At 52.4% G+C, this 12,227-nt stretch overlaps 3 protein-coding genes across 7 annotated transcripts in view; 2 read left to right on the top strand and 1 right to left on the bottom strand.

Annotated features, from left to right (window-relative positions):
- Window positions 1–17: 17 nt before the first annotated feature.
- On the top strand, window positions 18–4,669 carry BCS1L (BCS1 homolog, ubiquinol-cytochrome c reductase complex chaperone). 3 transcript variants are annotated; one of them, XM_067740585.1, is made up of 8 exons: window positions 18–172; window positions 1,626–1,994; window positions 2,096–2,235; window positions 2,685–2,879; window positions 3,184–3,247; window positions 3,486–3,655; window positions 3,873–3,990; window positions 4,357–4,669. In XM_067740585.1, exons 2-8 carry the CDS (start codon window positions 1,675–1,677, stop codon window positions 4,607–4,609), a joined length of 1,260 nt encoding a protein of 419 aa, XP_067596686.1. In that variant the 5' UTR covers window positions 18–172; window positions 1,626–1,674; the 3' UTR covers window positions 4,610–4,669. The 3 variants fall into 3 exon arrangements, with proteins under 3 accessions (XP_067596686.1, XP_067596689.1, XP_067596687.1); XM_067740586.1 differs by lacking the exon at window positions 18–172 and adding an exon at window positions 249–630; XM_067740588.1 differs by lacking the exon at window positions 3,184–3,247 and having other exon boundaries at window positions 3,491–3,655.
- Window positions 4,670–5,327: 658 nt separating this feature from the next.
- RNF25 (ring finger protein 25) lies at window positions 5,328–12,065 on the bottom strand. Of its 3 annotated transcripts, none has more exons than XM_067740582.1 (10): window positions 11,926–12,065; window positions 9,162–9,236; window positions 8,818–8,920; window positions 8,658–8,725; window positions 8,495–8,564; window positions 7,244–7,315; window positions 7,012–7,155; window positions 6,582–6,674; window positions 6,174–6,308; window positions 5,328–5,970 (listed from the first exon to the last, which is right to left on the bottom strand). In XM_067740582.1, the coding sequence occupies exons 1-10, from the start codon at window positions 11,964–11,966 to the stop codon at window positions 5,392–5,394; spliced, it is 1,380 nt and encodes a 459-aa protein (XP_067596683.1). In that variant the 5' UTR covers window positions 11,967–12,065; the 3' UTR covers window positions 5,328–5,391. The 3 variants fall into 3 exon arrangements, with proteins under 3 accessions (XP_067596683.1, XP_067596684.1, XP_067596685.1); XM_067740583.1 differs by having other exon boundaries at window positions 6,582–6,671; XM_067740584.1 differs by lacking the exon at window positions 7,012–7,155.
- Window positions 12,058–12,227, top strand: part of STK36 (serine/threonine kinase 36) — a 33,267-nt gene continuing 33,097 nt past the window's right edge. The window contains exon 1 of the mRNA XM_067740564.1: window positions 12,058–12,225. The gene's annotated coding sequence lies outside the window, so the exon portion shown is untranslated. The remainder of the gene's footprint in view (window positions 12,226–12,227) is intronic.

Below are 12,227 nucleotides of genomic sequence, written 5' to 3'. Positions count from 1 at the left end.
CTGGCCTTGAGGCCCAAAGAGTACCATAGAGAGTTGTGGAGCAGAGTGGCATAGCCTTCTTGGTGGGTGTGGCGGGAAGTAGATGAAACAACTCGGGGGCCGGGCGAAGCAGCGCTTCACTGAAGAGCGAAGGGGTGAAACCATCGAGAGGGAGGGCCAGAGAGTCATGGCGGTAAGGGGCGGGGGAGTGACCGATTATTCCAAACCCCGCTGCTGGAGGCGCGCGCTGGGGTGTAGAGGGGGTTCGGGAGGGGGCTTCTGGGCGACCAACAAGGACCGGGAGGGGGAAGGGCTTTGTCTGTAACCTTCCACGCATACGAATTTTGGAATTCTGGATCCTCTTCTGAGCTTCAGCGGAGGTCACTGCTGTCAGTTCACCAAACTGCGTGCCAGGCGTAGAGCAAAGTGGCAGGGGGGCGGGTGAGGTGTGCTAGAAAAGATTTGACCTCCTACCTTTCGGGATCTTACAGTCTAGAATCAGGCCCTGTCTCATTTTATTGGGGGTGGAATTCGAGGAAATCTCCTTGGAGAAAGTAGCAGATGGGCGGGACTTCAACTGGAGAGAATGGAGGAAATAAATTAAAATGGGCATTCCGAGTCAAGAGAACTGCTTGAGCAAGGAAGAAGGAGGTTTGTATATTTGTTCAACAGAGAGTATTAGGAGCTAAGCCATTAAAGGTAGGTGGGCCCCGTATTGTGGAGGCAGAGGAGTTTTTACCTAATTCAGGGACCTGTTGAGAGCCAGTCATTGGAGGTGTTGGAGTAGGGAAAGCAGTGGGATTCAAGCAGATCCTTATGAAGAAAGATCTGGACCCCTGTGTAGCAGTTTGGTGAAGCAGGACGTGGAGACCCATTAAGATGCCACTTCAAGAACTATAATTATTATTTTTTCTTTGCGGGCCACTATTGTGGCCTCTCTCGCCGCGGAGCACAGGCTCCGGACGCGCAGGCTCAGCGGCCATGGTTCACGGGCCCAGCCGCTCCGCGGCATGTGGGATCTTCCCGGACCGGGGCACAAACCCGTGTCCCCTGCATCGGCAGGCGGGCTCTCAACCGCTGCTCCACCAGGGAAGCCCCTAAAATTAATTTTGAAGAGACAATTTAGGTGGGAGGTAATAAAAAGCTAAACAGGACATTAGCATGTAAAGGAGAGGAGAGGATATTTGAAGTACATGACTCATAATAGCAAGGCATGAGGTTACTGACAGGTTGACAGAAGACAGTAGCTTCTTCATCCCCTCCTAACTCTGGCCAGTGGGCCCCTTTCTAACTCAGCTGGTCCCAGGGACCACAAAAATTCTGTCCATCCATTATCCTGATGTGAAGCCGGTTATATGGTTCTCTCAGGTTTAAGGAATCTCCAGACACAGTCGTCTGGCAAGAAACAGGTATGAACAGGATAATGAAAGGCAAAAAGGGGCAACTGGCCCAGAGTCCCATCCCTTGCATTCCAACACCAACTCCACCCCAAAAAGGGAGGATATTGAAGCACACAGTAATGCTGACCTGTCCTTCCTGCTCCCAGCTTCTGCCCGGGGGGAGGGGTGTGTTGAGGAGGAATTTCAGAGTCCATTTTCTAAACTAATCTTGTGCTTTGTCCCATCTCCACTGCTCCCCACCCCCAGGTCTTGAAAACGCCTTGGGGCCTGTAAGATTCAGTGTTTTCCTTTCAAGATGCCCCTCTCAGACTTTGTTCTGGCCCTGAAGGACAATCCCTACTTTGGGGCTGGATTTGGGCTGGTGGGTGTGGGCACAGCCCTGGCCCTGGCCCGGAAGGGTGCCCAACTGGGTCTGGTGGCATTCCGGCGCCATTACATGATCACACTGGAAGTCCCTGCTCGAGACAGGAGCTATGCCTGGCTGCTTAGCTGGCTCACTCGCCACAGTACCCGAACTCAGCACCTCAGTGTCGAGACTTCGTACCTTCAGCACGAGAGTGGCCGCATCTCCACTAAATTTGAATTTGTCCCCAGCCCTGGAAACCACTTTATCTGGTAAGGTTGGGAACCAGAGAGGGCTCTGAGAGTAGAAAAGGAGAATGAGGGGAGGTGGGTTTGACCCATTCGTTCACCTCATTTTGACCATTCTTATTCAGGTATCAAGGGAAATGGATCCGGGTGCAACGGAGCCGAGAGATGCAGATGATAGACCTGCAGACGGGGACCCCCTGGGAATCTGTCACCTTCACGGCTCTGGGCACTGACCGAAAGGTCTTCTTCAACATCCTGGAGGAAGGTGTGGGATGGCACTGACAGGCTTTATGGGGGCAGGGGGTGGCGGTTGCAGGGATGGGGTCTTCGACATCAAAGGAAGAGAAGCTTGGAGAGGAGGAACAGGAGGCTCTGAGACCATGGGAGCACTGGTGGCTAGGGAAACTGTTTTGGTATACTTTTTTTTTTTTTTTTTTTTTGCGGTACGCGGGCCTCTCACTGTTGTGGCCTCTCCCATTGCGGAGCACAGGCTCTGGACGCACAGGCCCAGCGGCCATGGCTCACGGGCCCAGCCGCTCCGCGGCATGTGGGATCTTCCCGGACCGGGGCACGAACCCGTGTCCCCTGCATCAGCAGGCGGACTCTCAACCACTGCGCCACCAGGGAAGCCCGAGGGAAATTGTTTTGGCACAGCTCTGCCTAGTAGCATGGCAAAGAGAAATTATTGGCTTTGTCTCATCTCCCCCCTCCCAGCTCGAGAGCTAGCCTTGCAGCAGGAGGAAGGGAAGACAGTGATGTACACAGCCGTGGGCTCTGAATGGCGCCCCTTTGGCTATCCACGCCGCCGCCGGCCACTGAATTCTGTGGTTCTAGAACAGGGTCTGGCTGACCGAATTGTCGGAGACATCCGGGAATTCATCGATAACCCCAAGTGGTACACTGACAGAGGTGAGAAGCAGCTGGGGTCTTCGCTAGGTTGTTTTTGATGTGGTATTAGAACAGGAGGGAACACGCTGGTCTTTGTGGCCAGATATAAAGCTGTGGGCTAGCGCTTTATATTTGTGGGCAAATATAAAGCTCTAGCCTAATTTCCATAGACGAAGTGGGGAGAAAAGTTGTCTACGGGAATGATTTCTTCCAATGCCAAAGTCATCAGGCCTCCAAGGAGCAGAGTTGGGCATGAATGTGGACATCTGGGGCAGAGTACATGATTCATTTTAGGTCTTGACAGTCATCCCGGCTGTATTCTTAGGCATTCCCTACAGACGTGGCTACCTGCTTTATGGGCCCCCTGGTTGTGGAAAGAGCAGTTTTATGTGAGTAGAGTCAAACTTCCCTTAACCCTCAAACTGGAGAGAAACTGGACTGGTGGGGTTGGAAAGGGAAATGAATGTGGGGAACAGGAACCGGGATAAACATGAGATGTGTGGAACACTAGCAGGGTATGGTGAAAGGTTTAGGCCTCCGAGACAAAACTAGTACAGTGAGGAACAAGCAGCTGGGCCCAAGGACCAGTTCTCAGGTTGCCCATTACCTGTCATCCCTCCTCCATAGCACAGCCCTGGCTGGGGAACTGCAGCACAGCATCTGCCTGCTGAGTCTCACAGACTCCAGCCTCTCTGATGACCGGCTCAACCACCTGCTGAGCGTGGCACCGCAGCAGAGCCTGGTGCTCCTGGAGGATGTGGATGCTGCCTTTCTCAGTCGAGACCTGGCTGCGGAGAGTAAGTGAGGGAAGTTGACGGAAGGGGGAGTGTTTCTAAATGAGGAACAGTGGAAGAAAGGAGAAATCCAGAGAGCTGATGGAGGACACCTGGGTTAGCAATGAGAGGCCACAAGACGCATTGATAAGTAGGGGGACATGCTAAGTAAGGAGTAGAAGGGGATGCTAATTTTAAGTAGGGCTATGATCACTCACGCTTTATCTCTGCCTTCTTCCAGACCCAGTGAAGTACCAAGGTCTAGGTCGTCTCACTTTCAGCGGCCTGCTCAACGCCTTGGATGGCGTGGCTTCCACTGAGGCACGCATCGTGTTCATGACCACCAACCATGTTGACAGGTGAGGAGTGAGGTACTCAAGACTGTGAGGCAAGATTCCACCCCCTCACTATCTTAGGAGGATCAGGAGGTTCAGCGGGACCTTTTTTTTTTTTTTTTTTTGCGGTACGTGGGCCTCTCACTGCTGTGGCCCCTCCCGCTGCGGAGCACATGCTCCGGACACGCAGGCTCAGCGGCCATGGCTCAAGGGCTCAGCCGCTCCGCAGCATGTGGGATCTTCCCGGACCGGGGCACGAACCCGCGTCCCCTGAATCGGCAGGCGGACTCCCAACCACTGCGCCACCAGGGAAGCCCTAGCGGGACCATTTTTGGGGGTGCTGGTGGCACTGCTGCTCATGACTCTGCTTTTGCTGCCTTCTTCTCTTAGGCTCGACCCTGCCCTGATACGCCCTGGGCGAGTAGACCTGAAGGAGTACGTGGGCCACTGCTCACGCTGGCAGCTGACCCAGATGTTCCAGAGGTTCTATCCAGGGCAAGCAGCTTCCCTGGCCGAGACCTTTGCAGATCATGTCCTTCAAGCTACAACTCAGATTAGCCCTGCCCAGGTGCAGGGCTACTTCATGCTTTATAAAAGTGACCCTGCAGGGGCAATTCACAATGCGGAGTCTCTGAGGAGGTGACAACTGGGCTGTGCCCAGCCCTCTCCTCCTCTAGGAGATCAATAAACACCTGTCATGCTACTGCGTTCTCTGACCTCCCTCCTACCTTCTGGTGTTGGCACTTGAGGAAAAAGCAGGGGCTATAAACACAGATGCCTTCAGGGGCTATCAAGTGTCCACATATGCAAATGCTGAGGGCACAGCCTGCCTTAGACAAAGGGGGCAGAAGAGAGACTGTAGTAAACAGGAAAGTACCATCCTCCACCTCAAGATATTCAAGTATAGACAGATAGATAGATGTGGGTGTATGCACACTGGGTTGTGGGTCCTGCATATTCTTTTTTTTGTGTGTGGTACGTGGGCCTCTCACTGTTGTGGCCTCTCCCGTTGCGGAGCACAGGCTCCAGACCCGCAGGCCCAGCGGCCATGGCTCACGGGCCCAGCCGCTCTGCAGCATGTGGGATCCTCCCAGCCCGGGGCATGAACCTGTGTCCCCTGCATCAGCAGAGGGACTCTCAACCACTGTGCCACCAGGGAAGCCCATGCATATTCTTCTTAAATGTTGGCCTCCACTAGTTTTCCTTGGAATCCACTATACTAGCTGAGATGTCAGACTCCTCTTTATCCAGACCCCGATTTCTTGGGAGAACAGACTTCAGAGCAATATTGTGGCTACTCTGCCATGCTCGTCTTGCTGGGAATTTAGAAAGAGATCTATACTTCACAGGCTAGGCACTACTGAGTAAGGAAAGCCAAACAAGGCCAATCTCTTTATTGTCCCCCCCCCACCCCCCACAGTACTGCTAGGAACCATCCTCCGGTTCGAGGCTCACGGGCTCCCTTCGAGGACCAGGCCGGTAGGCTCCCCGACCGCGAGGCAGGTGGCGGTAGGAAGAAGCCGGTGTCCGACCCTTGGAGCGCTCCCAGCGGGCACAGTCGCGAGTCCTGCGGGGCGGGGGACCCTGCCAGTTGCCATGCCCCTTTTCTTGGGGAGGACCTTCAACCCCTTGGTTACGGGACTCTGGCTTTAGGTCCATAGGCTCCTTGAGGGGCCCCTCAGGAGGTGGCAGTTCCTGGGTGTCACTGGTACCTTTGAGGGCATTGCACTCCCCTCCTTTTAGATGCCTCTGTTCGGCTTGTCTCCAGGGACCTCGACTGGCCCGGGGAGGATCTAGCATAGCTTTCTGGGTCTCGCCCAGCTTTTGCTGATTTGGCCCAGCCCCTGGAATCTTCTCACATGTGTACTGGGAGGCCACAGGCAGAGGAGCTGACAGGGTGGTCTGAGCAGTTGATGAGGTGGACTGTTCTGTGGCAAGGGTACTGGGTGGGTGGGATCCTCCAGAGGCATCTACAGCTGACTCGGGTTCCAAAGGGGCAGGAGGCTAGAAGGAAGTGAGCAGATGCAGTGAAGGGGAGGCAGTTCCTCAAAGCGGGGAACCGCAGGCCCCTCACCTAGAATCTGAGCTGACCGCCATCAGCCTATAACCTCCCAGGGTAGAACAAAGCTCACCCGAGGGCCACGGCGGAGGGGTGTTGGTAGGAAGGTTGGTGTCATCAGGGGAGGAGTGGGAAACCCTTCCCTCACCTGCTGGAGGCTGATGAAGTACCGGTTACGCTCAGCCTCAAGGTCAATGATGCCCCCCCTCTCCTGCTGTCTCTGGTAGAGCCTCTTGCGCTCTTCTTGCTGGCGCAAGCTCTCTGCATCGGGCTGGTACAGCTCCTGGAGGGAAAGGAGCAGAGTGGCACGGAGAGAAGAATCAACAGGAGAAGGCAGACTCGAAACCCCGGCTCTTCTAGGACTGCCTCAGGAGATCTGCTCAAGGTTCTTGGTTTTATCCCTCAGATTGGGCTCCCGAACAGAGTTTTGGACTTCTGCTGGGGGCCATGGCTTTACAGAGAGGGCCCAGGCAGCTTGAGGCCAATTCCAGAGACCCCATTCAAAGCAGACAAGATGCCATTATTCTTGGCTCAGATTAGCAGCTAGTTGTCTTACCACGGGCTGCTGGGGTTCAGGGGCTGCTTTCAGCGAGGCGAGATCGTACACGAGTGGCTCTCTGCACACCGGGCACTGCACACCAACGGCCTTCTGAAAAGAGAGGTGAAATCGCACCCCTGCTTCCCAGCCTAGGGTGCTTGCCAGCTGCCCAGCCTCATCTGTAGTGGGCTGGGACGGAGGGGCACAGGAATACCTGTTCAGCAGTGAGGGGGAGCAAAGCAGGGGCTGCCTAACTAGAGGTCTGGGAACCCTCTGAAACTGTGTGCAATATGCTTACGTGTATGTATAAGGATGCCCCTTTTTCCTGGACAAAGGTGAACTTTCGTTAATCTCAGAGGCACCTATGACCCTGAAAAGGCTAAGGCAGCCCTGGAGCGGAGGGGTAGAAGAGGGCATGAGGTCAAGCGAGCAGGGCCAGCAGGTCAACCTGTTTGGTTGCGGCGTGCTGCCATTCCCGTTCCTGCTCCCGCCCCTGGGCCTGCAGCTCCTGCTCCATGTGCTGGATGTACCGAGCCAGGCAGTGGCAGTGGAAGTAGTGGTAACAGGTGGTTTTGGTAAAGGCCTCCTTCTCCTGGAGGGTAAGGCACTGTGTCAGGGCTCGCCCCGAGCCCTCCACTGTCTGTCACAGCCGACCCCCAGGTCCCAAGAGAGTAACCCACCTGGAAACCATAGAGGCAGATGACGCACTGGCCATGGGGGATGTTGTTATCTGTGAGAATTTCCTTCCCTTTCTGAGAGGAGAGAAGACACCGTTCAAATAGGGAGGCAGGAGCCAGAACTGTGAGTGAAGCTTGTTGACTACTCCCAGGAGTGACTGGCGGGCTGCCTCCCACCGAGCCAGTTTGCCTTCTGTTCATGCATTTCTGTCTTGGTGATGCTCCCTCTGCTTGGAATCAATCCTCCTCCATGCCCACACCCCTCCCCCCAAATCTACCCAGCTTCAAAATCCAATTTAATTGTTTTTCCACTCATTAAGTCACTTTTAACACATCTTGGGGATGAAAATAAAACACCTTCGAGAGAAAAAAATGTTCAATTAAAACTCACATCTTCTGGGAAGCCTTTCCTGGTTATCCCCCTTTGAATATCACTCCCTCAATGAGCCTGTTCTGGAGTCAGCTTTCAGAAAGAAAGTGAAGGCATGGACACCCCAAACGGACAGAGAATTCAAAAGGCATCAGGTTGAGCTATGAAATACGCATCTGCACTGTTGTTTAATAGCTAATACTCTGGAATTCCACAAAGTTCAAAGCTGCATCGTGGAGGCCTGACTTAGAAATGCTACAGTGGTCTATGCCCACTCTGACTCCAGGCCACCCACCTTCATTCTTTTCTGAACATTTTTCTTAAAAACTCAAAGTAGAGGAAAACAAGACTGTATTTGTGTTTTTGATCTCAAACAACAAAAGTTAGCTGTGTATATTAACTTGTAGCTCTAAGCATAGTTTCATGTGGGTCGTTTCCTTTACTAGGGTAGAAACTCTTTGAGGAAAAGAACCATGACTTTTTCTAGTCAGCTCCAATGACAGACTAGCCTTCAAATGTTCATTTATGGCTAGACCCTCCAGGCAAGATCTCTTGCCATTTTCAGTTGCCAATGCCAAGAGAACTTGGCATTGGCAACTGAAATGCACTGATAATGAAGCACGAAAAATTCAAGTTAAAGAGGAAAAAAAATTTTCTGTCACGATGCTGGAATAGGCAACTTGGAGAAGCTATGGAACTGTCTTTGGGGAGATTTTTTGAAACAGAAGAGAGTCTCACCTTTCTGGAGCAGTTTAGGCTTACTTAAACAAGAACTAAATGAATGTCTCCAGACATATTTAAGATTCTAGGCCCATGGCCTCCCTTGAAAGAAACTGCTCTACCTGGAAGGTAAGGACATTTCCCCAGGCTAGCACACCTCTCACCTCGATGAGTTCATAGAGCATGGCAGTACCCAGCCCAGCCTCAGCCATGTGGCTCAGCGCCTGTGAGATCCTATGGGGAGAGGGCAAAGCAAACATTAGGCCTGCCCCCTTCCCTCACCAGACTGAGCTGTATCCCAAATTTTCCCTGCCCAGCCCGACTTACTTGTGGATCTGTTCATCTGAGAGTCCTCGGGGGTTACGGATAGAGATCTGTGGCACCGCGTGGGGATACTAGAGAGAGAAAATACCATGCTACTGCTAATGCACTCCACCCCAAGGCCTCTCCCCTTCCTCCCTTTGCTGCCATAAAGTAGAGGCCTCACCTGTGCTGGGACCCGAAGCACCAGAGTGAAGCAGACATACTGTGAATCCTGGTCTTCTGCAGTGGCGGGGTGCAGGGTGATGCAGATCTCCCATGATGATGATCTGCAGGTGGATGAAGTGGAGACCTGGGATGTGACTGGGCAGGGACTTGAGAGCTGGGCAGGGTGGGGGTGAGAGAGTAAAGCGGGCAGAGGAAGTGAGCATCAGGCTCTTTCTTTGGGGTGATTAAAGGAATAGACTGTCTACATGACAGAAATATTATCTCAAATCAAGGCCCACAGATACCGCATGGAATCCTCTTACTACCAAGGGGACTCCTGCCCACCTCTAGTTGAATACGTACCTGCCATTTCCTTTGACCACCTGTAGTTCATCCAGATAGATAGACTCTAACACTTCAACTTCAGAGGGAAGGACCCTAGAGAGACAGGGGAGATTGACTTACCATTACAACTCTCCCTATTAAAGCCTACTAAGGCCAATGAAGGCTGGCTTTGTAGAAAAATGGCAATCTGCATGAGTGCTGGCAATCTGCATTCTCTTGCTAACCTCCATAAAAATGGGGGAAACATGTTTCCTTAATTTGTCAAGTGGCCAGGTAGAAAGCACAGGAATCAGTTTTACACATCATTTCTGCCAATAGATGAGGAAACAGATTCCCAAGAAGGTGAAAAGACTAGCCCAAATCTCAAGGCTTGAGGCAGGACTGAGATGCAAGCTAGGTTTCCTGACTCCCTGTTTAAGTTTCATTGTACTGTTGGTTGTTCCTTAGTGGCCATCTCTCTGACCCAGAAATATGACATCTATTGATTAGCATTAAGGTTACCAATACCACTCCTGGCTTTCCCTACACCGTTCATGGATCCCAGTGTCTACACACACTGCCAATACCAGTCACTGTAAACCTCCTCAAAGGAGATACCAACCTGAACAGAACAGATCTACATGCTGTAAAGGCTGTGCTGTAGTGGAAGAGCCATCAGCCTTGGAATGAGTAACAGGTACCAATCACTTACCAGCTATGTGATCTGAGTAGTTACTTATATCTGTAAGCCTGAATTACCCTGTCCATCACATATAGATATTACCACCCACTCTCCACAGTTATCGTGAGGATGAAAGGTGATTTGTTTATGTCAAGTGCCTAATAGTATCTTGGCCATAGTAGCTAGTCTGTGTTCTTTTTTTTTTCCTATTTGTATTAACCTTCTCCCTTAAAAGGAAAGAGAGGTTGTAGTTAATATTCAATGTATTTATGATCCCTGCTGTCTGACTGATCTAGATCAACTTGTGCAGGTCAGGATCCAGTGGCCCCTCCACCCACCCGCTCCCCAGTCCAGAACTCTCTTAGGAAGAGATGTCAGTGTCTCTGCCATCCCTCAGAGGACACACATGTTTAATCACAGAAAGAGCAGTTGTAATGCCACTGAAGATGAGTTATTGGCTTGAGGCCACACCTTTACCCAGATAATACATGGAAAGATACATGCTTGGTTTGCTTTCTTATATTGCCCCTTCTTCACCAAGAGCAGGGCTGCCCTAGTGTGACATACGTGTGTGTGTATACATGTGTATGTGTATATATAGAGAGTGATTCTCAAAAATTTTTAAAGTCTTTTTAAGTCTTAGGCAGACACGTGAAAATATAAAATAGATAACGTAGGTAACAGTTGAGTACTTCTGATTGACATGAGCATTGGAGTCTTAGAGCACTGCAGGCTGGCTGTACAATCATTACGGCCCTCACCAAGGCACAACGTGTCCCCTCAGAATCTTAAATTCCCCTGAATAGGTTGAAAACAGCAAGTCTGCATGGTCTCAAAACAGGCCAGCACTGGCTGGGCTCCCTGAACCAATGAAACACTGAGGTGTAGCCTCCATCAAGAAGCCCTTCAATACTTCACCCACCCGACCTGTGACTTGGGCCCTGGGTGTGAAATATGGAATGGGATGGTGGTAAGATGGTGACAATAAAAACGGGAGGGCTTCCCTGGTGGCGCAGTGGTTGAGAGTCCGCCTGCCGATGCAGGGGACGCGGGTTCGTGCCCCGGTCCGGGAAGATCCCACATGCCGCGGAGCGGCTGGGCCCGTGAGCCATGGCCGCTGAGCCTGCGCGTCCGGAGCCTGTGCTCCACAACGGGAGAGGCCACAACGGTGAGAGAGGCCCGAGAACCGCAAAAAAAAAAGGGGGGGAGGTGGAACTGTACAATGTCCTAGAACTAAGAACCTGAGGTTTGGAGTCTGACAACCTGGATTCCTAGTCATAACTATGTACCTTTTGGCAGCTCATTTTACCTCTTCAGGCCTCATTTAGTCTCCTCAGGTGCCTACACCTCAGAGTTATTAATGAAAAGGAGGCTTAGGTATGTTACAAATCCATCTTGATCCTCTCAGATCCTTCTCTGAGGTGGATGTCACACCCACTTTTTTTTTTTTTTTTTTTTTTTTTTTTACAGCTAAGGACACTGACTCATAGAAGCTAGGGGGCCTGGTCAGCATCACACAGCTAATAAAATATGATGTGAACCCACATTTATCTATTTCCAAATCCCACAGTCCTTCCATGTTCTGGTCCCTTGTGACGAATGCTTGAGAGAAGGACTAGGAGCGCTTTCCGTGAGGTGTAAAGCTTTATTCAGACAACAGCCTCATTAGTGCTGTCGGGAAGGGAGAAGGTTGAGGAAAGCCTCAAAGGAAATAGTCTGATCCGAGGGGAAAGGGGGACGGGAATTGGAGGACATTGGTTCTGGGAAGTAAGAGGGACGGGGAGGGGGGTGGAGATCTGATAAACAGGCATCCCCCGGGACCCTGAGCAAATCCACTTCAGAAGGCGAGAATGGGACGGGGTGAAGCCGGAGGATCGAACCGGATAAGGCGCGGCCCGAACTAGCCAGGTCGGCGCTGATGCGGTCTCCTCTGGGTCAGACCAGTGCCCCTCCACCCACCCGCTCCCCAGTCCAGAACTCTTAGGAAGAGATGTAAGCGTCTCTGCCATCCCTCATCCCTCGCCCCGCCCCACGCGCCCGCCGTACGGACCGTCCGCGGCTGCCGCTAGTCCCCCGGACCGGATCCAGGCGGTCCTCCAAAGCCCATGACCCCAAAGTTACCAGTCCTCCTCCCCTGCAGCTCCCGACGCAGACGCCGCCATGTCTTCTGCGGCCCGCAACCGGAACCGGAAACAGCCTCCGGGCAGTCGGAGGCGGAAAGTAAAGCAGGGGAGGGAGAGTAGCTCTCGGCCGTTTCTAGGCAACCTCAGACTCCCGGTCCTTAGATGGTCCTGAGGGCCAAGGGATGGTTGGGAAATGCCCTAGGAAGTGCCTATGGGCGGCCCACCGTCTCTCCCACACCCCTGAACGCCTATTACTCCGAACCTCTGACCAGTTCTAGCGAGTAAAATTGGTAACAATGT

Source organism: Pseudorca crassidens, chromosome 6 (genome assembly GCF_039906515.1).
Source record: "Pseudorca crassidens isolate mPseCra1 chromosome 6, mPseCra1.hap1, whole genome shotgun sequence".
Classification (NCBI taxonomy): Eukaryota; Metazoa; Chordata; class Mammalia; order Artiodactyla; family Delphinidae; genus Pseudorca; species Pseudorca crassidens.
The sequence above is the reverse complement of the archived record's forward strand: the minus strand, read 5'-3'. Positions and strand labels throughout refer to the sequence as shown.